Source organism: Tauraco erythrolophus, chromosome 11, assembly GCF_009769465.1.
Source record: "Tauraco erythrolophus isolate bTauEry1 chromosome 11, bTauEry1.pri, whole genome shotgun sequence".
In the NCBI taxonomy this organism is placed as follows: domain Eukaryota; kingdom Metazoa; phylum Chordata; class Aves; order Musophagiformes; family Musophagidae; genus Tauraco; species Tauraco erythrolophus.
Genome location: NC_141475.1, coordinates 28,811,346 through 28,834,723, shown reverse-complemented (window position 1 = coordinate 28,834,723; position 23,378 = coordinate 28,811,346). Strand labels below are relative to the sequence as shown.

Below are 23,378 nucleotides of genomic sequence, written 5' to 3'. Positions count from 1 at the left end.
CCCCCCCCCACCTCCTTTTTTTCACGCATTATTTATATAATTACATGATAATTAGACCATCAGAAACACGTTTTATGCGTCTCATTTTTCTTCTCTTTTTAATGCTTGAACTATTCTTCCGTTTCTTTTTTAATTCTTGAAAGACCCATCATAGCCATAATAACACAATTAAAACGTTTAGAGCAAAAAATCGCAGGCGGATGTTATCCCTAGCACGAAATCGCTCCGCTCCGGCAGTGGAACCAGACGCTGGTTTGTAACTCGAATTGGAACGCTCGCACCTTTCCTCATTTCCCTTTCTTTCGTTTCAAAAGTCCGGAGAAAGGTTTCCAAAACGTTTTACCGGGAGACTTCCATTGACGTCGTTCCCTTCCCCAGCATCCCGCGGAGATGCGCTTCACGCCGCGCCCGCACCAACACCACCAAAACACGAACTGCACCGCCTCCGCTTCGAAACGGCCCGAAACGAGCCCCGGGAGCTCGGGCACCGCGGGCCGGGCTCGGTTCGGCCGGATACACCCCCCCCCCTCCCGACCCCGGCTGCTGGCCCCGCGTTCCGCCCCTTCCGCCGGAGCGGGGGCGGCCCCGGCTCCTCCTCCCGCGGCGGCGGCGGCGCAGCCGGGCGGCATTAGCTCATCGCGGCGGTGGTGGCGGCTCCTCGCGGCCCTTTCTTCCCCCCTCGGGGCCACCCGCCTCGTCCCGCCGGTCGGGCCCGGCAGCCCCCATGGCCCTCTGCAACGGAGACGCCAAGGTCAGTGCCGCCGCCGTCCCCCCGCCGCCCGCACGGGCCTGGCGGGCGCTTTGTGCCGCCGCTGCCGGGCGCGGCGGGGCCCGGCCTTCCCCCGCGGCCGGCTCCCGGGGGCCGCGGGCGGCAGCGCGGCTCGGAGCGGGCCGGGGTCCGCGGTGGCGGCCCGGGGAGCGGGGCCGGGCGGCTGTGGGGCCCGCGGGGGCCCCGTGCCCGCCCGCCCCCTGCCCCCCCGCGCCGCTCAGCCGCGACAAGCGGTTGTTCTGGGAAAAATAATTCACTTCCCAGTCTGGGTTTCGGCAGGATTTTGTGAGACGTTGGCTCGAAACCGCAGCGGGGCTCGCCGCGGGGCACGGCAGCGCCTTTCCCGGCAGCCGGCCGCGCCGCTCGGCCGTCGCGGCCCCGGTGGAGCGGTCCCTCCTTCATGCCAACCCGAGGGAAAAGTTGGTTCGCTTAATTGCCCTAATTGCGCCCTCAGCGTCGCCCCGTGTCCGGTTTGCAGCGGTGGCGGCGGCGCGTGACGAAACGAGGTGCGTGCCTTCGTGAAATTGGTGTTTTTTCTCGATAACGCGGCTTCCGAACCAAAACTGTGCGAGTTGCCTCCAGCCTCTAAGCTGCAGACGGATAAAAGCCTTGTTCTAGACTTTATATCCAGTTTGGAAGAAAACGTGACTCTCAGGGTTGGGTTGTTTTTTTTTTTTTGGAAGTACTCAGTTGGTCCCTACTGAGGTTTTCTGCCCCGCTTTTCCCGGACTACAGACACAGTCTCCTGGTTGGGGCTGCTCTTGCGGGCTCCTCTTCGCTGGGTGGTCGCACCCCGAGCCGGCTGGGCGATGCGAACCTCGTCTTCCACGGACCGCACTCTCGCAGGAAGCGGGTAACGAGAGCGGTTTCCGCAGGGGGACGGGTCCCAACAGCCTTTGGAAATCTCCGTGTGGCTGATGTAAATTTAAGTTTATCTGAGATAACGGGTTGGGGGCTCTTGTATCTGTCTTGGGGTTTGCCTGAGCTCAAAGGAGTTAATTTTCTGTTATACTCTGAAAAAAAAATATGAGTGAGTGCTCTTATACCTGCTTAATTTTAATACCACAGGGGAGCAATTAAACTCTTGTAAAACGTGTGCTGGCTTGAGAGCACCAGACCAAGGCTCCTGGTTTAGGCTTGTCCTAAGACATCAGTGTGGGTGAGGGCTTGGACAGAGCGGCCGCTGCTGCCGGGTGCTTCCCGGTGCTCCGAAATAAGGCTGTTCTGTGTATTAATGTGTTTTAGAAATTGCATCAATGAAAATCCTGCGAGCGTGTGGGGGTGTGAAATGCTGAACGTTTCCCTCATGCCGCAGAAGTGGGCTGTAACCTGCAAAATTAGTTTGAAGCACTAGGTAGGTACACCGAGGAGTAAGATGCGTGGTGTCCTCGGCTGGTAGTGCCAGCCTGACGGCAGGTCTGCTACCGCAGCTCGTTGTGGAACGGATAAGTATTGGGTTTGACACAGAAACCCCAAGAGCAATGGAAGCTTCTTTTCTTACAGTGTTGCTAAGTGGTAGAGCTGAAATGATGATGGAGTGTGGTTGGAGGTGGCGATACCGTTCAGGCGGCAGTCGGGACCCCGGTTCCAGGTCTTGGGGCTATGTAACAGGGAAGCAGCAGTCTGGAGACAGAGCGTTTTGGTGGTGTAATGGGAATCCTTCACGTATGACACGGTTTTCAGGGTGACTTGTGGTTTAAATTGGCTAAATATAGATTTTCCCCCTCGTTTTTCTCTTGGTGTACGCAAGCTCCGTTCTCTTTTTAGTTCCATGCGGGGGCATCAGGACAGTGCCTCTGCCCCAAAGGCTGAACCGCCTTGGGCAGCTGTCAAACCAGCTTTGACAGAAGTTCTCAAAAATAACAATTTCTCCAGATTTTTGTGACAATGGACCGGGAGAAGACAAGGAACTTAGTTATACCCCTACTGAGGAAAAAAGAGCTTCTATTAGAAACTGGAGCATCTCCACTAGGAAGAGGTGTTGGCTCCATACACCCTGTCCCTGCAGGAGCTGGGCTGTCTGGTATCCTCTTCATCTTCCTCCTGGCATGCGTGTAGTGTACAAACGCATGAGCTGAACTGCCATGTTGGCTGCATGTTAACAGCATCTGTTCCTTTTTTATTTTATTAAACGAAGTTTCTGTTATTAAATTTGGATTCAGAATCTCTAGCCTTGGAACTGCGCCTTTAAATAAATAAAGCCAGATCCAGTGCTGAGTTACTGCCTTTCTCCTTCCTCTTTTTCCACGTGATTTATGGTGGCATTTCTGTCGGGCTCTCTTTGGAGCTGACCCTCCTTACAGTTCTACTCCAGCTCAGAGGCGAAGTACAGCATCTCTGACGTGGTCCGTGTGGGGATGGGTGCCTGCATTAACTCCTGGGATGGGACTTGCTTGGACGTATGCTGGGGTGAAATTTGTGGAGTGATGTGAGAAACCGTGTGTGCACGGCTCAGGGCAAGAAGGGTCAAGTACTTGAATGGAAATGCCAAGCAAAAAAAAAAAGTACACAAAAAAAAAATTACAATAGAAAAAGAAAAACAAAGCAAACCAAAAAACCCCCAGATGAACTTGAAACAAAACAACTAATAAAAAATTTAAATATCTGGCAGATTACAAGAGTGAAACTGAGGAATGTGCAAAGGACACAGTACGATGAAAGATTCCAGTAGGTAAATGGGACGTCTGCGGGGGTGTGCTGCGAGGATGCCTACAGAGAACAGGGCAGCGGGCAGTGCCCAGTAGTACTGGGAGAGGAGTGTTTCAGCCTGTAGTTTACTCTAAGCCCACATCTAAGGGAGCAATGAGTTGTTAGACCACCGATTTAATAATTATTTTTTTCTGGGAAAGTGCATGTTGCCTTGCTCATCTTATGTATTCCCTGTCACGAGATCTGCGTTGCTCAACTGGATTGTACTGGATTTTAGCCCAAATGCCCTTAGCATTACCCGAGAGAAGACCTTCCGCACTGTGATTAGAAGCTGGCTTTTGAGATTTTTGGGAGGGTTTTATTGTAAAATGTGAAAGCTGCCTTCAGAGTTGTACTACTTTCTTCTTACTCCTTCTGCAGGCTCTTAGGGCTGGTCTGCAGGTTGGGAAATGCTAGAGTACGATGTGTGGGTGCCACTGCTGGCAGGTGGGACCCATCCGTACAAGGGCTGGCTTTGCACCAGTGGTGTGCCCGGAGGTCTGGAGGGGGCTGTTTGCATCATCGAATCATAGAACAGTTTGGGTTGGAAGGGACCTTAAAGATTATCCAGTTCCAACCCCCCTGCCATGGGCAGGGACACCCTCCACTACACCACGTTGCTCAAAGCCTCATCCAACCTGGCCTGGAACACTTCCAGGGATGGGGCAGCCACAACATCCCACCCTGGTCTCCTGCAGGTGGAAGTGGGCAATCTTAGACACCCAGCTGAGACGGCTGCAGAGCTCTGTCCCTTCATGGTACGTGCTCTGAAACAGTTAAAGACTTTTAATAAGAAATAGCACTGCAAGGGATAGGTTTGCCACAATATGGGATCAGGAAAGAGTAAGGATGTTTGTCTTTCTCACTAGAACTAGTAATTTAGAAATTGCTAGGTGAAAATGCCCAGAATAGTTCTAAAAGTGATTCCTTCCCCTCTGCTGGAAGGGAAGACAGTTCTGTGACCTCTCTCCATCTGACCAAGGGGCGTTTGCTGCTGAAGTCTGCTCTCCTCCAACACTGCCCTCCTTGTTGTGTAACCCAGGACTAAAAAGTCATTAAGAGCTTCTCATCAGCACACTCAGCTACCAGCTGAAGGAAAGAAATTAAGTAACTGACTCTAACGTGGATTTAGGCTTTTGAGGGATTTAGCACTACTTTTTCTGCTTATGTAGGTTAATTTAGATAAAACCTTTTCCAGCTAGCGTAAACTTTGGAAGTTTCCAGGGTGCTTGCCTTCCTTGAAGACACTTATCTGAGGTGTCTCTTGGCAGCTGAGGAAGAAAGCTCAAAGGCAGCCTTTACTTTGCATTTGTTGGGGAGAGTATGTCCCAGCAGGATGATGCTCTCCTCCAGAATGACCTGTGGTTGATGTGGGGGTGATTTTCTGACCCATGTGGAAATACAGTGGTGTGCTGGAGGCTGCCCAGCTTCTCTGGGAGCCTGGGCAGCAGCAGTGGGGACCTGCTGGGAGCCCTGGCTGGGAGGGTGCGTTGCCTGGCACGAACATGCAGAACAACTCCAACATGCCATAATTAAAACTTGAAACAGTCGTGAGCTTCAAGATGTATTTGAGGCAGCGTTTGCCAAAGTAAAACCCTTCCTGGTTTTTCCTTCATCAAACTACATTGGCAAGGAAACAGTGTAAGCTTTAAGTTAAGGGAAAAACACCCCCAAAGTAAGCAGTTTCTTTAAGCAGCAAAATTTTTTCTGCGTGAATTTATTGGTGTCTCACAATGCAGTTGTGTTCACATTCTTCCTTGAAGATCCTCCGAATAAGGACACTTCTATGGAATAGCTGCCTTTTCCACAATTTCTTTTTTTTAAAAAAAAACTTGTCCTTGCCATCTTTCAGATTTAGCTGAGGTTGGTCAACCACTTCAAATGCGACGGTGTCAAAGAGAGCCATTGCTTTGTTCCCACGTGCCACCTGCTTTAATTCTGCGTTCAAAAGTTGGTTTTGTAGAAGATCATTTAGCAGAGACATTTGTTCTCAATTTCTCCTTTTTTTTCTCTCCAGGAGGTAATGTCGAGTGAAAGTTCAGTGTGTTGAGGCAGTGTGGTGGAGGAAAACGTTTTTCTTCTGTCTTTGCACTGTCCTGTTTTGCTTGAGAAAGAGGCGCATGCTCTTAATTATCCCAGCGTGTGCTGGGTTTTGTATGGAACTGTTAAATGGAAAGAGCTGGAGTGGCTGTAGTGGTGAACAGGGCACATGACTTCTTATTTATGGAAAGCTGTGCCTTCATTAGCTTACTGGCATTTTTCTTCCCTAATTTGTACCCGCTTTGATTTGGGGGACGGCGATGTCATGTTTGCGCGGCTGCTGGGAGGGATGTGCTGTGTTAATGTATAGCCCTTTCATCTTGCCAGTGCACCTACTGGTCCTTATGAACTTCAGGATTTTTTCATTTAGAAGTTTCTTGGCTAGCGTTTATCATTTTAATCATAAATTAACATCTGGGTAACCCTAGCAAGTCTAAGAGACCTGGCTTAAAGCCCGCGGTCCGCAGCGCGTCGCCATAAAGCAGCGAGTGATGTTCTGAGTGATGATGACCTGGGTGATGTTCGCAGCCGGAGAACACCAGAGGAGAGCTCAAGGATGGGCAGCACCACTACGAGGGAGCCGTCGTCATCCTCGATGCCGGAGCGCAGTACGGGAAGGTCATAGACCGCCGGGTGCGCGAGCTGTTCGTCCAGTCCGAGATCTTCCCGTTGGAGACGCCGGCCTTTGCCATCAGGGAACAAGGCTTTCGGTAGGTCATAGAATCATAGAATGGTTAGGGCTGGAAGGGACCTTCAAAGGTCATCTAGTCCAACCCCCCTGCAAGGAACAGGGATATCTCCCAACTAGATCAGGTTGCTCAGGGCCTCATCCAACCTGGCCTTGAACGTCTCCAGGGATGGAGCATCCACCACCTCTCTGGGCAACCTGTTCCAGTGTTCTACAACTCTCATGGTAAAAAATTTTTTCCTAATATCCAACCTGAATCTACCTCCCTCTATTTTAAAACCATTACCCCTTGTCCTATCACAACAGGCCCTCCTGAACAGCCTCTCCCCATCTTTCTTGTAGGCCCCCTTGAGGTACTGGAAGACCGCTATAAGGTCACCCCGGAGCCTCCTCTTCTCCAGGCTGAACAGCCCCAACTCTTTCAGCCTGTCCTCATAGGAAAGGTGCTCCAGCCCTCTGATCATAGAGTAAATACGTATCTGCAAAAATTTAAATGATCTCGCTGTTTTACCTGTTAAGCTAGGGTGGCTATTAATCAAGAAAACAAGTTTTGTGAGTTTCTAAAAATGATTTTCTTAGTTCTTCTATTTATTTATTTATTTTGTACATTAAACTAACTCGGATACTGAAGATACTGTGGTAAATCATGCCAAGCTGTTTCTGGGAAGCAACTAAGAAAAACAACTGAAACTGCCATTCATTGTTTGCAGCAAGAAAAGGTCTTGCAATTATTTAGTACTTTGTACGTTTCTTTTTCTCATTTTCTTGGGCGTGCCAGGGTACGCCTCTTCTGTGTGGGGAAAATAAATACCCTGAAATGTACAAATTTTGTCCGTTTGGTACAAATCTAGAAACATGGTACATGTGTGCTTCTTGGTTGCACCTGACAGCAGATACGACAGTGCTTTGTTGGAGAATTGCATTTTTCTAATCAATGACAATTAGTGAACCAGTAAACAGTATATTTTAGTAAGTCAACTAGGAACTTACTGATCTCTTCTGAAAACACGGAGAACACGAAACCCAGGAACTGCTGGATCTATCAGGTAGCTGTTGAGAAGAATTTCTCTTCCAGAAAAGTTCTTAAAAATAGCTTCTCTGGTCAGATCTTGTTTATAATTCTCCAACAATCAAGTCTTTAAAAGATTGACATACCTAATTACTGGTTTAAAAAGAATTCCTGCATCTCCAGTGTGCCGAATTTGAGGTGTGGGTCATAGTACTAACGCTGTTCTGTCCCAGACCTCTGCAGTACCGATGCAGGTTTGTAGTGGGAACACCTTTTCCCCCTGTCTTCTCACAGCTGAAGGTTCTTCAGAGTCTCGTGATTAGACCTGTTGGATTTGTCATTCCAAATAATTGCTCTCTAAAATGTGGCAAAACCACTTAATTAAAAGGTCAATTCTCATGGTTAAGATAGTGGTTTTGGGTTCTCGGTTACCCAGATGGGTCAATAAGCTTTGTGTCCACAGTCTCAGTCAATCATTGCATCCAGGAAAGCTCAACGAATGCTGACGACAGCCTTTATTCAGTGACCATCGTAAACATGGGCTCGTGGTTTTACTGCAAGATTTTGATGTATGTTCCACATGTCACGGCTGCAGTCGTGTTCCCATGTTGCAGCTCGTGGCATCACAGATAAACATGGAATGGGCCGAGGAGCTGTCCTTTGGTCTGTGCTAAGGTTTGAGGCGGGCAGCAAGATCGAATGGTTTGTTAAATTGTATTTAAGTGTTGTGTTTAAAAAGTCAGCTCCTCAATTTTCATCGTTTCAGAACAATCTGTGGTGATGAGTTTCATCTCAACATGACATAAACGTTAGCAGCTTCCACAAGGTCCTGGGCCGAGGCCATGCCAAGGCTGGGGGCTCTGCTGGTGTTAGTCTGAGCTCTGGCACCGTCTGAGGCCCGAGGTTGGGGTGTCAATGCACACGTTTTACTCCTGGTGTTTTCACGTGGTTCCTGGTGTGCCTTCAATCCCTTGCAAACAGGCTTTCCAAAGCTAGGTCGGGTTGTTTGGGAAGTGGTTTAAGGTAAACCAGAGAGAGGTGTGTTCATACCAGGGCAAGAAGGCGTGTGAGAAATTACATGGTGTTGCAGTGCAGTGAAGCTTTCAAAATCGACATCCCATGTTACTTTTAACTTTTCCTGGACAGTTGAGAAGATGCAAATTCCTCTCTTGCCCTCTGCTCATAATTTTTTTTCTTGAATACTTGAGCACATTGGATGACCTTTCTGTGTTCTGTTGGGTTTTAATTGGTATGGAAAAACGCAGGTTTTTGAGACTCTATTTTTTGAATAGGACAGTGTGCAACTATTTTGACTTCTCCTAAGGATGTTCAGTCTGTAGGTGTGGCTATAGAATCATAGAATCATAGAATGGTTAGGGCTGGAAGGGACCTTCAAAGGTCATCTAGTCCAACCCCCCTGCAAGGAACAGGGATATCTCCAACTAGATCAGGTTGCTCAGGGCCTCGTCCAACCTGGCCCTGAACGTCTCCAGGGATGGAGCATCCACCACCTCTCTGGGCAACCTGTTCCAGTGTTCTACAACTCTCATGGTAAAAAACTTTTTCCTAATATCCAACCTGAATCTACCTCCCTCTATTTTAAAACCATTACCCCTTGTCCTATCACAACTGGCCCCTATGTTTCCTTTAGTATTAGTGTTCTGTACGTCTGGTGCTTTAGCAAACGCTTCTGTACATGGAGTTATTAGGAGCAGTAACACCATCAGGGATTAAGGGTTTTCAGGCTCTTTCTTGCAGTGTCTGAGTTGAGGATATTCATCGACTCGAGCAGAAGTGCCTGTACAGGTGCAGCAGGTACTAGTTGTCGAGATTGTTTGGTCAGTATTTGCACGACAAACTCTCTGAGCAATGCTAGGAGAAAGCTTTATTAGATGCTTTTAATCCTGTGTACAGGACTCCTCCCTCGTCCCGTTGTGCGTTTCTTGCCCCGAATAACCGATTCGGTGTTCTCCGTGAGACGACCAGTACAGGAGTCCGAGGTCTGGAATGCCCGTGTTTGACCCTGGGCCGAGGCCAAAAGGCATTGCCCAACTGGCCTGGGCTTCTGCAGTTCATGATCCTGCAAATCATGGTTTGCAAAAGCCCTCTCTTCCCTTTGGAAAGATTTAATTTTCTGTTATAGCATGAAATATTAACTTCGAACCATACGTCCTTGCAAAGACTGGACTTGGAATTCACAACCTGTTGCCAATGCCATCTCGCTGCGTAATCAGGGTGGATTAAGGCACGTTTTCTCAGCAGCTCTGGGAATTTGGGAGTCTGGTTTTTGAATGCAGCTCTCCTCCACATAGCACAGGCATGGTGAAGTGTATCAATGCTAATATTCCATGTTTGATCCTAGCCATCGCACTTCCCTCGTAGTTGGCACTTGGCTATGAGGAATTTAAAATACAGTCGCTTTTAAAGATGGTTTCTATTTGACTTTGAACTGATGAAATACCTCTCTGGTAAGCTGCTGGTTTTGACAGCTGGGACATAGCAAAGTTAAGCGGTATGTTAGGATATTTGTGTCAAAATTTATATTAGAATATAGAGAGTTCTAAGAGTGTTGCTGGACGGTGTCAATGTTTAAAGCAAAGAAAGAGATTTTAAAGTAAACCATATATTTTAGTTAACGTTTTCTTTACCTTTTGCCTGCAGAGCTATCATTATATCCGGAGGACCAAACTCTGTGTATGCAGAAGATGCACCATGGTTCGACCCAGCGATATTTACAATAGGAAAACCAGTTCTCGGAATCTGCTATGGCATGCAGGTGCTGTTGGGAGATATGTTTGCCTACAGCTGTCTTCCAGGCCTTGTTTCTGATATTAACTGAAGATGAACTGCTAAAGGATCTGCTTTTCAAATATAGGCAGTATGCCACATGTGCAAAAAATACTTTTAAAGTCCTAATTGGTAAACTGAGCATACTGTGTGTTCTTCTCTTGCCTCTGCCATATCAATAAATGGTTTTTGTTTGCTTAAGTGCTGCAGATTCAGTTCCACACTGCCTTTTTTGTCACAATAAATGTAGCCTGGCAGTCATGAACTAATTCAGTCTAGTTGGTACTGGAAAATGCACCCCTCATGGAAACAAGTGAAACAGTTTTTCCTTTTGGTTTTCAAGCCTGGAATGTTTCTAATTCTTAAGAGTGCTTAACCACCCCCCTCCCACCAAACTCTTCCTTACCTTGACTGAGTGGTGATCCCGCAGTGATCCAGTGGATCCAAGCTCAGTGAAGGAACAAACTTCCAAGGAGATAAGGGATGGATTAGATGCATGACTTCTGCTTGTGCATCTCATTTTTTCGGGGGTTGGTGATTTACTGGGCCTTCAGAGGTGCTGAATAATGGCTGGAAAAACTCCTTTAGAAAGGCTGGTAATTACGGAAACAATGTTGGCACTCCCTTTTCTAAAGGGAAATGTGTGTTACATTAAAATATGCCTTTAGACGCCGGGCAAATTGAAAACCGTGTTAGCTAGCCTCAAGCAGGGGTGTTCCTTAAGGCTGACTTTACAGAAATTAATCAAGTGTGTATATTAATGCACTATTACTTCGTTATAAAAGATTGAAATCAGTCAAGCACAGTAAGTGTAACAGCAAACTGGGTCTAAAATGAAGCCTTGTATCTCTTGAAATAAAAGTAGGCTGAAGGTGAAACACTGTTTTTTTTTAAGTTGCCAGTTATATTTGCAAGGGAAAAAAAAAAAACAACAAAAAACAACCCACCTTTGATTTGAGACTTTTGAAATCTAAAATGCAGATATCCAACTCCAAATGACAAGGTGAGGTTTTTTGAAAGAAAAAGCCTGGTTGAGAATTGTACTACTCTGGGATAGCAAGGGTTATTAGAGTCACCAAAATAACACTGAGGTACTAGACTGAAGTTTTTGACTGGTTCTCCAGAGCTGAGGAGCCAGGTTTTGAGGGGTTTCAGTCTATCTGCAGGCCCTTAAATAAAAGATAGATAATTTAGAGTTTTGTTCAGCAGCTTAACTGTTTTTGAGATAACTGGCTTCAGATACTCAGCTGATTTGCAGAGCAGCCGTTTATAAGTGCAAGAACAATGATCAATTTGAAGATAATTCCTTATAATTTTGGAAGATGATGTATTAAGTGAGTATAATAATGAAAAACTAGGTTGGAGGGCTAGAGCTGTTGTCAGGCGTAGGCAGACTGAGGTATAAAGTGGTACTAGGTTGTGTGGTGCTTTTTCATGTAATATTTTTGTTTTGACAGATGATGAATAAAGTATTTGGAGGTACGGTGCACAAGAAGAGTGTTAGAGAAGATGGAGTGTTCAACATTACTCTGGATAACACCTGTTCACTGTTCAGGTGCATAGGCATTCTAAGTTATCAAAACAATATTGGAAATACCAGGTTGGAAATTGCTGTCTGGATGACAGGAAGCTTGTTTTACAGACAATAGTGAAATTTCACCCATGCTTATCTGATAATTTGTAATAAAACTTTTACAACTGTGTTCAGGAGTAAGCAAGTTACTTAAATTCTTAGGCATAACTTCTCAACTGACTCTAGAAATGCAGATATATTTGCTTGGAATATTGTGTAAACCCCTTATTTCAAAGTAGAACGTCTTCATTGAGACTCTATAAAATGTACCACAACATGGGAATCTTTGTGTTAAGCTCTTCTTCAGCTGTGCAGTGCATTACTCTTATTGATTAGCACCCACCCAGTTTTTGAAAGGTAATAGAAAATCTGAAACCGTTCATTTTTTACCTTCCTTTAAAATGGCTTTGTGTTGTTTTATAAAACCAGAATGAGATTTCTTGGTAGTTCGTCAGTGCCTCTCGAGATCCTTGTAATAATTCTAACAGTTTACTCACACTCGGTGTTCCAGTTTTATTAACTTTCCCCTGTAGTGCTACTGCAGAACTTGGTACCTTGCCTGAAGTCTGACGTGCCCAAATTGTCCTGGAAACACCTAGTTTTGAGCGAGAAGACTTAACTTCATTGAAATAAAAAGCAGGGCTGCAAGTATCCTGATTGACTCTACATGTCAGAGGGGATACTTCAGTATTGGCATGTTTGTAAAAAAAACCATGAATTAAGATAAATTACCTTCTGAATTAAGATAAATTACCTCTTGCAGGAAGGGTGTATTGTACAAACGAGCTTGTGCAGCTTCCAAGGGAGGCATCTGGGAGCTGGACATCACTGGTTTTGGGAAGGAAATCCTGCCTGTGTTTCAAATGAGCCTGGTCAAGCGAGATGTTCTTTTATTGGGATGTCGAAGGGCTTCTCTTGGAATTGCAGGTAGTTAGGGCTTTGTTCAATTCTTTAATCGATTCTAGTTTTTGATCTTTGTTTAGGGGCCTTCAGAAGGAAGAGCTTGTGCTCCTCACTCACGGAGATAGCGTGGATAAAGTAGCTGATGGATTCAAAGTGGTTGCACAGTCTGGGAACATTATAGCAGGTATTTATTTTATATTTATATTTATTTTGGTTGTATTTGTTAAAGGAAAGAATATGGCAGACAGTCTGTTGCCGTTTGATTCTAACTATCTCCTTTATGTAATTGCCAGATAAGTGAATTGTTTTTAACAGTTTCTGGTATGTGCTTGCTTGCATGTTGTGCTGTCTTGATAATAAAGAAAGAAATAGACATGAAAAAGAATGGTCGTGTTTTTAAATTGATGGTTTATGGAAAATTTAACTTTATTTTTATGGCTTATGTTACTTTAAAGTAGGCATGTGTTGTTTCTATTTGAAATAAAATATTATGTGCCCTTAAGGCAGGGTAGAGGAAAACGTACTCTAGTGTGTAGCAAGTGGTGTTTGGGTTTTGCACTGTAATAGTACAAGTCAAACACTGCTTAATTATCAAAGCTTGATTAACTTGTTATTGTATTTAATATTATTGTGTGAATGTTCAACTGAGCAAAAATAATGTTGGTGCTGAAAGCCGTGTTTCAGACGTGACACAGGGATTGTCCCAGGGGAATGCAGGACCTTAGAATTTGGTTTTTGAAAGCTACTCGAATTATTGAGTGCCAAACAGCCTCTTTGAGTCGCTTTCCTAGGAGATGGGAGACCTGGAGAGCTCTTAAGTTTGCTGAATTTTTCCCTCACCACACGATACCTCACACAACCCTGTAACCAAGTCACACCGACACAGCCGCATCCATGTGAAAAGGGTCGTGCTGGACATTGATTTCCTGTTTTCACAATGGTTTTCCTAAGATGTCTGAGTGTTTTCCGTGGTTTCTGAGGGATTGTGTTTGTCAGATATCTAACAGTGCCCTTGTTCCCAACCTTAACCATAATCTTTAGTTGTGATTGGTGCCAAAACGTGGCAGAATAAATCACTCGGAGTGTATGGTTGACTTTCTAGAGTATGCATTTCACTTCCAACTTTTTTTTTTGTCACGCTCATCTCTTTGCACCAATGAAGGTATAGCAAACGAATCTAAAAAACTGTATGGAGCACAGTTCCACCCTGAAGTTAGCCTCACAGTGAACGGAAAGATGATCCTGAAGAATTTTCTTTACGATATTGCGGGATGCAGTGGTACCTTCACGGTTGAAAACAGAGAACTTCAGTGCATTCAAGATATCAAAGAGAAAGTAGGCTCATCAAAAGTCCTGGTAAGTAGGTTGAATTGAAGCTGAAAGATTATTTGCAAAAGTCTGATAGAAGCACTGACACATGCAGTTACTCAGGTTAATTTGAAAAACACAGAATTGCTGTGATTTGGGTAATAACATTAAACAGGTTTTAGAAAGTTTGCGCAGCTGAGTTAATTGTTTGACTTCTGGTTTTCTTCCAAATCATTGACTGTAAGTCAATAGTCTGTTCTGATCCTCATAGTTGTATCTGAATTATTTGTTAACGCTTTCCCTGTAGACAGCTGACCAAATTTTTTCTTTTTTTTCCTCATCCTTAGGTTTTACTCAGTGGCGGTGTGGACTCCACAGTGTGTACTGCTCTCCTGAACCGAGCTCTGAACCGAGACCAGGTCATAGCTGTACACATAGATAACGGATTTATGCGCAAGAGAGAGAGTCAGTCTGTGGAGGAGGCACTCAAAAAACTTGGGATTCAAGTTAAAGGTACCATCATTTTGTTAAATATGTCCGATGCCTCTAATGACAAGGCCAGTCTCCTAAAAACGTACGTTTAGTGTTTTGCTTCACTGAGTTAAATTGGCCTTTGCAGTTCTCAGACTTTATATACCAAAGCATGGTTGCTAATTTGGAACAGCCTAGGTCTGTTCACAACGCTTCAGACCTAAAATGTTAAGCCTTACATATTTCATGGGAGCATGCAATGAACTGACCCATCGCTTCCGTTGCTGAGATCCGATATCTGCTGTTGGGGCACAGCAAAGCAGCAGATGGGTGCCTCAGTCACGTTGCTGCTGGTGGGTAAGTAATCCTTTTCAGCTGCTGTAAAACTCCTTTAATTGCAGTTTTCTTCAGTGGTTTGGTTAGCAATCTTCCACTGGGGCTTTGTTTCTTGTCCTGGATCCCTTTCTTTTTAAACTGTGAGTTCATTTGGGTGATTGAATGCTGTTACAGCCAAAACGACTCTTTCAAGGCATTTTTATTTCACTCTCCTGGCTTCTAAATAGGTGCATTTTAGTTGGTTTTGGAGTAGCTTGTTGAGAAGCAATACATTGTGAGAGAGCAGAGGGTACCTTGTCGTGGCTGATGGCAAGGTTTAGAGTTTTTTGGTGCCTAAAGTACGAGGAGCTCAGAAAAGACAGGTCGTGTACGTTTGAGTTGTGCAAACAGTGAGAGCTGCCTTATGCTGCCCAGCTGATTGATTTCGTGAGCAATAGCTGCCTGTCCCTGGGGCTGTGTGTAAGTGCTGGTGTCAAGTGATTCTCCTGTGTTTTGGTCAGGAAGCGTGGCACTGGCTGAGCAATGCTTTCCACTGGCCTGGCCGTGTGAAACAGTGCAGGGAGTTTGCACAGCAGCATCTTACAGCCTGTGCTGCAGTGTGCCCATGCAGTCAAGTCTAAGCGTTGTTCTACGCACATCTATTTTTTTGGTTTATTTTTTACTTTTTTTAGTGGAAAATCTACGTCTTATTCTTGCACTCTGTAAACCAATAAAACCTGGGCTCCAGCAGGCTGCCAGGATAACAAATTGAGGGAATCCCTTTGCTGCAGATGCTCCTTCTGTAGGTCATGGAGTTCAGTGCTGGTAAAAGATGCCAAAGAGCCTCCTAGCTGATGTCTGTGTTGAGAGCCTCTCTGAATTAAAAGGCATAATGTACCATGAGTAAATAGTGCATCATTTAATTTTGGTTGCAGAAAGGCCTTGGGGAAATACCATCCTGTAAACTATTTGAGTAAAGCAAGTAAATTATAACCTAAGAGGGGAATCAAGAACTGAACTTTCATGCTCTTGCTTAGCCTTATAATATGAAAAAAATTGCCCTCCAGGTTAATAAGAGAAGGAAAATGCTTTTGTTACAATTAATTCTTGACATATTGAACAGGCCTGTCTAATGCAGTTAGTAGTTAAAGGACTGGAATGATTTTTATTTTCTTGTTCAAAGCAATAAAGTGAAACTTACTTTTTCCAACCTTGCATAAAAATCATTACTGGCTTTGCCAACAAATTCCTGTAATTTCATACAGTGGTGAATGCAGCTCATTCATTCTATAACGGTACAACAACTCTGCCCATCTCGGATGAAGACAGAACTCCACGTAAAAGAATTAGCAAGACCTTAAATATGACTACAAGTCCTGAAGAGAAACGAAAAATTATTGGTGACACTTTTGTTAAGGTAATATTTATAATTATTTGTTGGTTGCTTTTTTTTTTTTTAATGATAGGATTTCTAGACACACCTTCTAGATCAGACTGTTTCATTCTAAAGCACTGTGCACTCAGTGGCACCGTGGTCTTGTAAGCTGTGGGTGACCTAAGAAGCCTTTGGTACGTTACCCTAAGCCTGAAATTTTTGGCAGCCATTCAGAGGTCACAGCATGGTTCACAAGCAGTTGTAGATCCACCTTTGTGTTTAGGTATACTGTATCACTTGACCATTCATTTCTGTTGCATAAACTTCTAGGTAATGTTTTTTTCACCAAATTGATGGATCACGTGAATCGTGGTGTTCTTCTGTTGCTTTGCTGGAGATGAGCTGTTTTCCACCCGTCAGCTATCAGTGTTGGTGAGGCAGACCTTTGATAACTGAAAAGTCGATCAGAACACTTTTCTTTTTTTCTCTCCATCTTGCAGATTGCCAATGAAGTTATTGGGGAAATGAATCTGAAACCTGAAGAGGTTTTTCTTGCTCAGGGTACTCTCAGACCTGATCTCATTGAAAGTGCTTCCCTTGTTGCAAGTGGCAAAGCAGAAGTCATCAAAACTCATCATAATGACACAGAGCTGATTCGAAAGTTAAGAGAAGAGGTAAACTGAAATGAGGATACTGGTGTGTCCTTCTGGTTCTCATAGATGTGGAGCTGAGCACCAAAAATGAACAACTTGTATGTTTTGCTGGTATAACTGTCCCATGTTGATTGAACTCTATTCTGATGAGGCCCTTTAGATTCTAGTAATCTAAATATTCTAGAATCTACAATTCTAGTAACCTGGTGGGCTGTCTGCCAGCGGTACGCTACTGGCACACAATCTGTTTGCCAGTTGTTAGTTTAAGAACCCACAAATCTTTCTGAAATGGCCCAACGTGGACATCTGTGGGTGACGACCCGGAGCTTGAAGACGATACAAACGCAGGAGGTTGAACTGGCTGAAGATAAGCAGCCCAAGTCCTGTCCCTTTGATTGTACTCCCAATCGATCTGTTTAGTCCAGAGTCCCAAAAAGCTTTTTTGAATGCCTTTCTCGTGCAGAGCTTTGAAGCATTAGCACGTGAAGCAAACTTTGGAGACTGCCCTATTTTACCTTTTAGAATGGTTAAGTTCTCTAACTGCATTGTAAAATACTCTAAGAAAGAACCGACACGAGACATCCCATAATAACCTTGTTGGAAGGTGCTTGGTTATTACTAAGTGCTCAACCACAGGAGAGAAAGTTAACTGTTAATGCTCCGTGCTTGTAATATTCATCGCTGCAAAAAGTATTTTCAAGGCTTTGAGACTGGTTTGAACATCTAGTGAGGAGAAGAAGGGTCTGAATTTGTGGAGACAGAGCCAGCCTGACCTTACAGCTGGATCCGCGCTGATGGAGCCATTGACATTTCTGGCACAAACTTAAACTTCCTTGTTTTATCCTCTGTCCCGCGACCGTTTTACAAAGCCCACGTTCACATGTACTTTTCGTTCCAGTGGTGATGCGGCTGTTGGCCGCCTGTGCTGTGAAAAGCTGGCCAGTTCGACTGTCATAACCTAAACATTTGAGGCTTTTTGTTTGACTATGTAAGCTGGAGTGTAAATTACTCTTTCTTTTTATAAGGGCAAAGTCATAGAACCACTGAAAGACTTTCACAAAGATGAAGTGCGAGTGCTGGGAAGAGAACTGGGTCTTCCCGAGGAGCTGGTTTCGAGGCATCCCTTCCCAGGTAGGAGAGTCAACCTGTGCTCCTTAGTGAAAGGCCATGGATGACATCAGTGTTGTTTAGAGTACACTTAACCTGTAGAATAAACTTATATTGGAGCATAAAACTTACCTCTAAACAGAGGGGAAAAAAAAAATGATGGATTTGTTAAAAGTTTTTTCTTCAGGATCTTTTTTCAGGAAAAGAGCGTTTGAGAGCAGCTTTATTAGATATAGCAATGAATGGAAAAGTTCTACAATTGATTTTGCTGACAGCTGTATTTATTTCTTTTTAGTTGTATAAGCCAGAGCAAGAATTATCAGGGAAGTGCAGCCGGATGCTGCCTTGAGCTGTCAAATGTATCTTACTTGAAATAACGGGCTGTGTCTGCCTGCCTTTCTAAGGGGCACTTGCTGTTTTGGAAACGATTAGATGGAAAATAAGGAGAGTTCTCCACCAGAAAACATCAAAGTATGTAATACAGGAAAGCCCACGGCCTTTTAAGTGGATTCAGTTTTTCTGTCCGTGCATTTTAAAATTGTCCTGCAGGGTGTGTCGTAGTCGCTGGCAGAGCGCGGGGCCGGTTGTGCTCATGCACCAGCATCCCACGAAATGCAAGACATTTCCAGCAATTACCTGTGCTTTTTTATGAAGTAGCTAAAAGGTCGAGTAGCCTTCAGGGGTCTTGAAAAACAGTGGAGCTCAAGTGTATGTTCTAACCAATTCTTTGATCCCAGTAGCCTCGCAAAGGGGAGGAGGAGGTTCCTGTTGGCTTTGGTTTGCCATCTGCCACACTTCATTATCACTAATTGCTGCTTTACACCGCCAGCCCAATTAAGGTGTAGGTAAATAACGCGTAAATTTACTGAACAGAAGTATAATTCTGGAATAAACTGGTTGTGAGTTTTTTGTCTTGGAGGGTGTTAAAGCAGTTGAGGTATAGGTACAATGGCAAAGCATGCTGTACTCAGTCACTGACTGATGTTCCAGATGCTGTCACCTTTTTAGGTGAAAGTCAGCTTTCCTGTTACTTAGCATAATATTTTTTCGACTTTGCATTGCAGGTCCTGGTCTAGCAATCAGAGTCATATGTGCTGAAGAGCCTTATGTGTGCAAAGACTTTCCTGAAACTAACAACATTTTGAAAATAGTTGCAGATTTTTCTGCGAGTGTTAAGAAGGTAATAAAATTGCTAAACTTTAATATGCACAAAAGTAGTGTGATCATTCTGTAGTGACTTGCAATAAGGCTTAAGGTGCTAAAAGTTCAACTTACTCGTGCTCTTTAAGGAGTATTGCATTCCAGTGCAACTCACTTGAAGCCATTCAGTACGGTACAGTAGAATTTTTTTGTACTGTGACTGATGCCAAGTGTAAACAATTTCTGGAAAGTGGAAGTTTATGTACCTTTTGAATAGTAAATAAATTTTGGTTTAGTTAAACTTTGTGCAGATGAGGATTTCTGGAGTTTTTTCCCTCACTGAAATACTGAAACTTTCTAGATTACATGCCCTAACAATCACTGAATGCCTAAATAAAAGTGCAGGAGCGAGGAGCTAGTGCTTGCCAGATGTCCTGAGCAGAAACCTGAAGTTTTTAGTTGATAATGTTTGAATTCTCAGTCTCTTTAACTGTTATAACCTTCATGATTACTGTAAGCTCACTTGAACTAAACTGCAGGGGGCTGATCCCGGCTCTAGGTTGAAGCCTTAAGTTCAAAACAACTTCCAAAACACTGAAGGGGAATAGTTCCTTGAAAATGTGTTGAATTGCAGTGTAGTGTAACAGAATATTGCTTTGTTCTGTGTCTGAAACAAGGAACAATGAAAAGTATAGCTTTGTGAAAGAGAATGAGCGAAGGAAAAGAGCTTCACCTGTGGCCTTGGAGAGCTTCAGCTTAAACTGCATGCAGTCATAGAATCATGGAATGGTTTGGGCTGGAAGGGACCTTCAAGATGATCCAGTTCCAACCCCCCTGCCATGGGCAGGGACACCCTCCACTACACCAGGCTGCCCAAAGCCCCATCCAACCTGGCCTTGAACACTTCCAGGGATGGGGCAGCCACAGCTTCTCTGGGCAACCTGTGCCAGTGCCTCACCACCCTCAGAGGGAAGGATTTCTTCCTTATATCCCATCGAAATCTCCCCTCTTTCAGTTTAAAGCCATTGCCCCGTGTCCTGTCACCTCATGCCCAGTCCAATCAAATAAAACTGCATTTGCTAAAATTTAGTTGTTAAGTGAAAGGTATTTTTTCAGTAGTTCCAAGGGGTAAATATGGACTACGTTTAAGCAATCAGCTACTTAAAATGCAAATAGAATTATTATTTATGAATTCTGTTTGCATGCCTGGGGGCTTTATTTAATTAAAAATGATTTTTCTACATCACTCCACAGCCACATACTTTGCTGCAAAGGGTCAAAGCGTGTACAAGTGAAGAAGACCAGGAGAAGCTGATGCAGATTACGAGCCTACATTCACTGAATGCCTTCTTGTTACCAATCAAAACTGTGGGAGTGCAGGTAAATGGATTCATTCCGGGGATGTTCTGCAAGCTGGTTCCTAGCAGTGTGGCCCGCTGCAGTGAAGCATAATAATTGCTGCTTTAAGATGGGAAATAAAAGGCTTGACTCAAGAACATAAACTTCAAGTGACTGTGACACCTGTGTCAGTTGTTTGTCCGTGCTGGTGTAGTGCAAAGGTGCCAAGACGTCGGAATAGACACTTGAATAAATGCCTCAAATATCCAAATATTTGAGGATATAATAATGCTGGTCACTTACAGGCAGTTGACATTCATCAACTTGTAGTCCTCTGCTGGAATCGTTGCCCCCTTCAAGGCTAAGAAGTCCTGGACTAAGTTGGTCAACCCCCCCTGCTTCCTACATTTGAACATGCTTGTTGCCCTTTCCTGTACTTTTTTGAATTGTCCTTATTTGCCAGGAATGGAACCAGTACAGGCCATTCAGGACATGGGAACGCCTGAATCCGTGCAGTGACATAGTGTTTTCTTTCCTTTCGCTCGTTTGCTAATGCCACTGGAATTTTTGTGGGCTGTCTTTTGTATTTAGTTTGTGTCTCTGTCACCAAACGCTGAGCTGGCATTTTCATGGAATCACGTGCAGTAACTTGGAAGATTCCTTTGCTGAGTAGTCACAGCTGTAAAGTACCTTCCGTGGCTTTGTCAGTATTGAATTCCATCTCTTGTTTTTTCAGCTGCTTAATCTTGGGTGTCTGTCCTGTGACTCCGTGCAGTTGGCTTTTCTCGCCGTTTTAAATAGCAATATCATCAGCAGGTTTCTGCGCTTCATCACAGGCTTCCTCTGATGGTGCCATCAAAATAACAACACACAATCAGTCCCCATGCTCAGGCCACCTTATTATGGATCCTTCAATTCTGAAAATTTTCCTCTTATAGACTCTTGTTAGCTCACTAGAGGTCTGTCTTACTCTGTTTCTCATTCACTTGGTATATCTCAGCGTACCGATTTCGCCAGCTTAGTGTCTGCTAAACGTTGACACAAAGTCAACCTACGGGATGAACAGCAAAATATTGTGAACTATTTGGGCAGAAAACTTCATGTTGAATTGTTTTTTAATTTTTTTTTTTTTTCCAATTTATAGGGTGACTGTCGTTCATACAGCTATGTTTGTGGCATCTCTAGTAAAGATGCTCCACACTGGGAGTCTCTTATGTTTCTTGCCAGGCTCATACCACGCATGTGCCACAACATAAACAGGTAAATATTTTGTGCTATCTTTATTTCTAATGATTTAATGCACAAGCATTCTCCCATTTAATCTGTGGTAGAATCATTTCATATGTTGGACAGGTGTATCACACAGAGGTTATAAATCCACAACGAATCAAAACATAGGTTTATTTCTGGAATTGCGAGCTTGAAAAAGAAATTAATAGGCTATATCTTCTTTTTTTTTTTAAATCACTTGATTAGACAACATCCAATGTAACTTATGCAAAATCTTTTCTGAAAGATTCCAAGCCTGTTGATGACTTGTGATGTCTTGCAGTGGGTTTTTTTTTTTTTTCCTTTGTGTCAAAAAGGGAATGTACCTGGGGCTGTCAGTTCTGATGGCATGTAGAAAAGCTCCAAAGCTGGGCAGTTTAACCTTAATTGAGGTCTCCTGTGAATATGCATTTTCTAGCTACTTGATTCCATAACTTTTCTAGCAGCTGAAGTTGCTTAGGTATTACATCAGGTCTGGAGAAGGCATATCCTCCTTGCCTGGCTGCAGGCTTTCTGACAAAACTGCTTATAATTGCTTGTAGGAAAGCTTAATTTCGTCACATAAGTGACACCTACTGAAAGAGGTATTATTCTTAGAGGTGAGATCTTGAATTGCAAGAAACTTCTTTAAACTAAGTGCAGAGGGAACAAAAGAAGGTATAAAATCCGGATTGCGTGTGCAATTTCCAAGTGTGTGCTGGATTTACAGCATTGCTGTCTTCTTTAAGCTCTCTTGGATTTACTACTGCCCTCCTGAATATAGCACATCTCTGGGAGCTCTGCTGTACCAGGGTATGTTTTCTGAATCTTTCACTGATGTTTACAGTGACACTGGAGCTGGCAGTTCGAGGAGTGCACTGAAATAGTTGGTCTTCTGCCCAGCTATTCTTGCAGACTTTATATTACCAACAAAAATACAGAATGTAAAGCTCACATATCTTTCTGCTTTGGGTTTTAGACAAGTATTCTTGGTTTGTATCTACAAACTCAAATAACTTGTGTGAATATCTCCTAGTCAATCCTTGTACGAGGCCCATCAGACAGTATTATACTTTGCTTTTTGTTCTGCAACATATAAAACACGGTGGGTGAGATTAAAAATGTAGGGCTGATGTGACTGGTTGGAATTCAGAAGATATTTTGTTACAGCTGTAGTTATGTAGATTTATAAATAGCAGTATTCGTGCCCTGTGCTGAAAACACAGCTATTCATTAATAATGTTTACTATTTAATAGTTTTTTGGTGGTTTCCTATTGGAAGAGAAGATGGAAATTGTAAGCACTTATTAAGTAGCTTTCTTGGAATAACCTTAACTTTTCTGGCATCAAAGTAAAATTGAAAAAACACCCTTTGTGATACCACTGAGTTAGTCTTTCTGTTTTTCACAAGGGATTATTCTCTTGAGTAAGTAATACTGGGGCTATTGCTAGTCTCTGGCAAACCAAAATAGCTGAGTACGTTTGACTTCCAAAGGTGGCGTGCATGCCATGGTAATAGAATATGTGCATGACGTTATATTAAGCTCTAATTGGTAGCTGAGGAGCAAAATCAAATATTATGCTTTTTTTTTCTAGTTTTATTTTCTCACTGCCATACCAAAGACGCAGTCTTTAGGCACTCTATTTTATTCCATGTGTGCAGAATGTGTTTTTTTTCTACCATCCCCTTTGTTTTCCAGAGTTGTGTACGTGTTCGGTCCACCGGTCAAGGAACCTCCTACAGATGTCACCCCCACTTTCCTGACAACGGGAGTCCTCAGCACTTTACGTCAAGCTGATTTTGAGGCTCACAATATTCTCAGGGAGTCTGGTAGGTACTTTGCCTTATCCTGAGGATTAGACTCGTCTCGAGATCCCTGCAAACCTAACTGGGTATAGAGGTACTGTCAAAATCTACAAGCATCTTGAGTGTCTCCAAGGAAGTGATATGTTAGTGGGATGGCAC

At 43.9% G+C, this 23,378-nt stretch overlaps 1 protein-coding gene across 1 annotated transcript in view; it reads left to right on the top strand.

Annotated features, from left to right (window-relative positions):
• Positions 1 to 719: 719 nt before the first annotated feature.
• The window catches only part of GMPS (guanosine monophosphate synthase), a 29,035-nt gene continuing 6,376 nt past the window's right edge, over positions 720 to 23,378 (top strand). The window contains exons 1-14 of the mRNA XM_086618210.1: positions 720 to 751; positions 6,026 to 6,207; positions 9,856 to 9,970; positions 11,439 to 11,536; positions 12,538 to 12,641; positions 13,620 to 13,813; positions 14,113 to 14,278; positions 15,817 to 15,968; positions 16,427 to 16,600; positions 17,605 to 17,710; positions 18,751 to 18,866; positions 20,081 to 20,206; positions 21,309 to 21,424; positions 23,113 to 23,243. Of these exons, the coding sequence (XP_086474336.1) occupies positions 725 to 751; positions 6,026 to 6,207; positions 9,856 to 9,970; positions 11,439 to 11,536; positions 12,538 to 12,641; positions 13,620 to 13,813; positions 14,113 to 14,278; positions 15,817 to 15,968; positions 16,427 to 16,600; positions 17,605 to 17,710; positions 18,751 to 18,866; positions 20,081 to 20,206; positions 21,309 to 21,424; positions 23,113 to 23,243 (1,807 nt within the window). The 5' untranslated portion in view covers positions 720 to 724. The remainder of the gene's footprint in view (positions 752 to 6,025; positions 6,208 to 9,855; positions 9,971 to 11,438; positions 11,537 to 12,537; positions 12,642 to 13,619; positions 13,814 to 14,112; positions 14,279 to 15,816; positions 15,969 to 16,426; positions 16,601 to 17,604; positions 17,711 to 18,750; positions 18,867 to 20,080; positions 20,207 to 21,308; positions 21,425 to 23,112; positions 23,244 to 23,378) is intronic.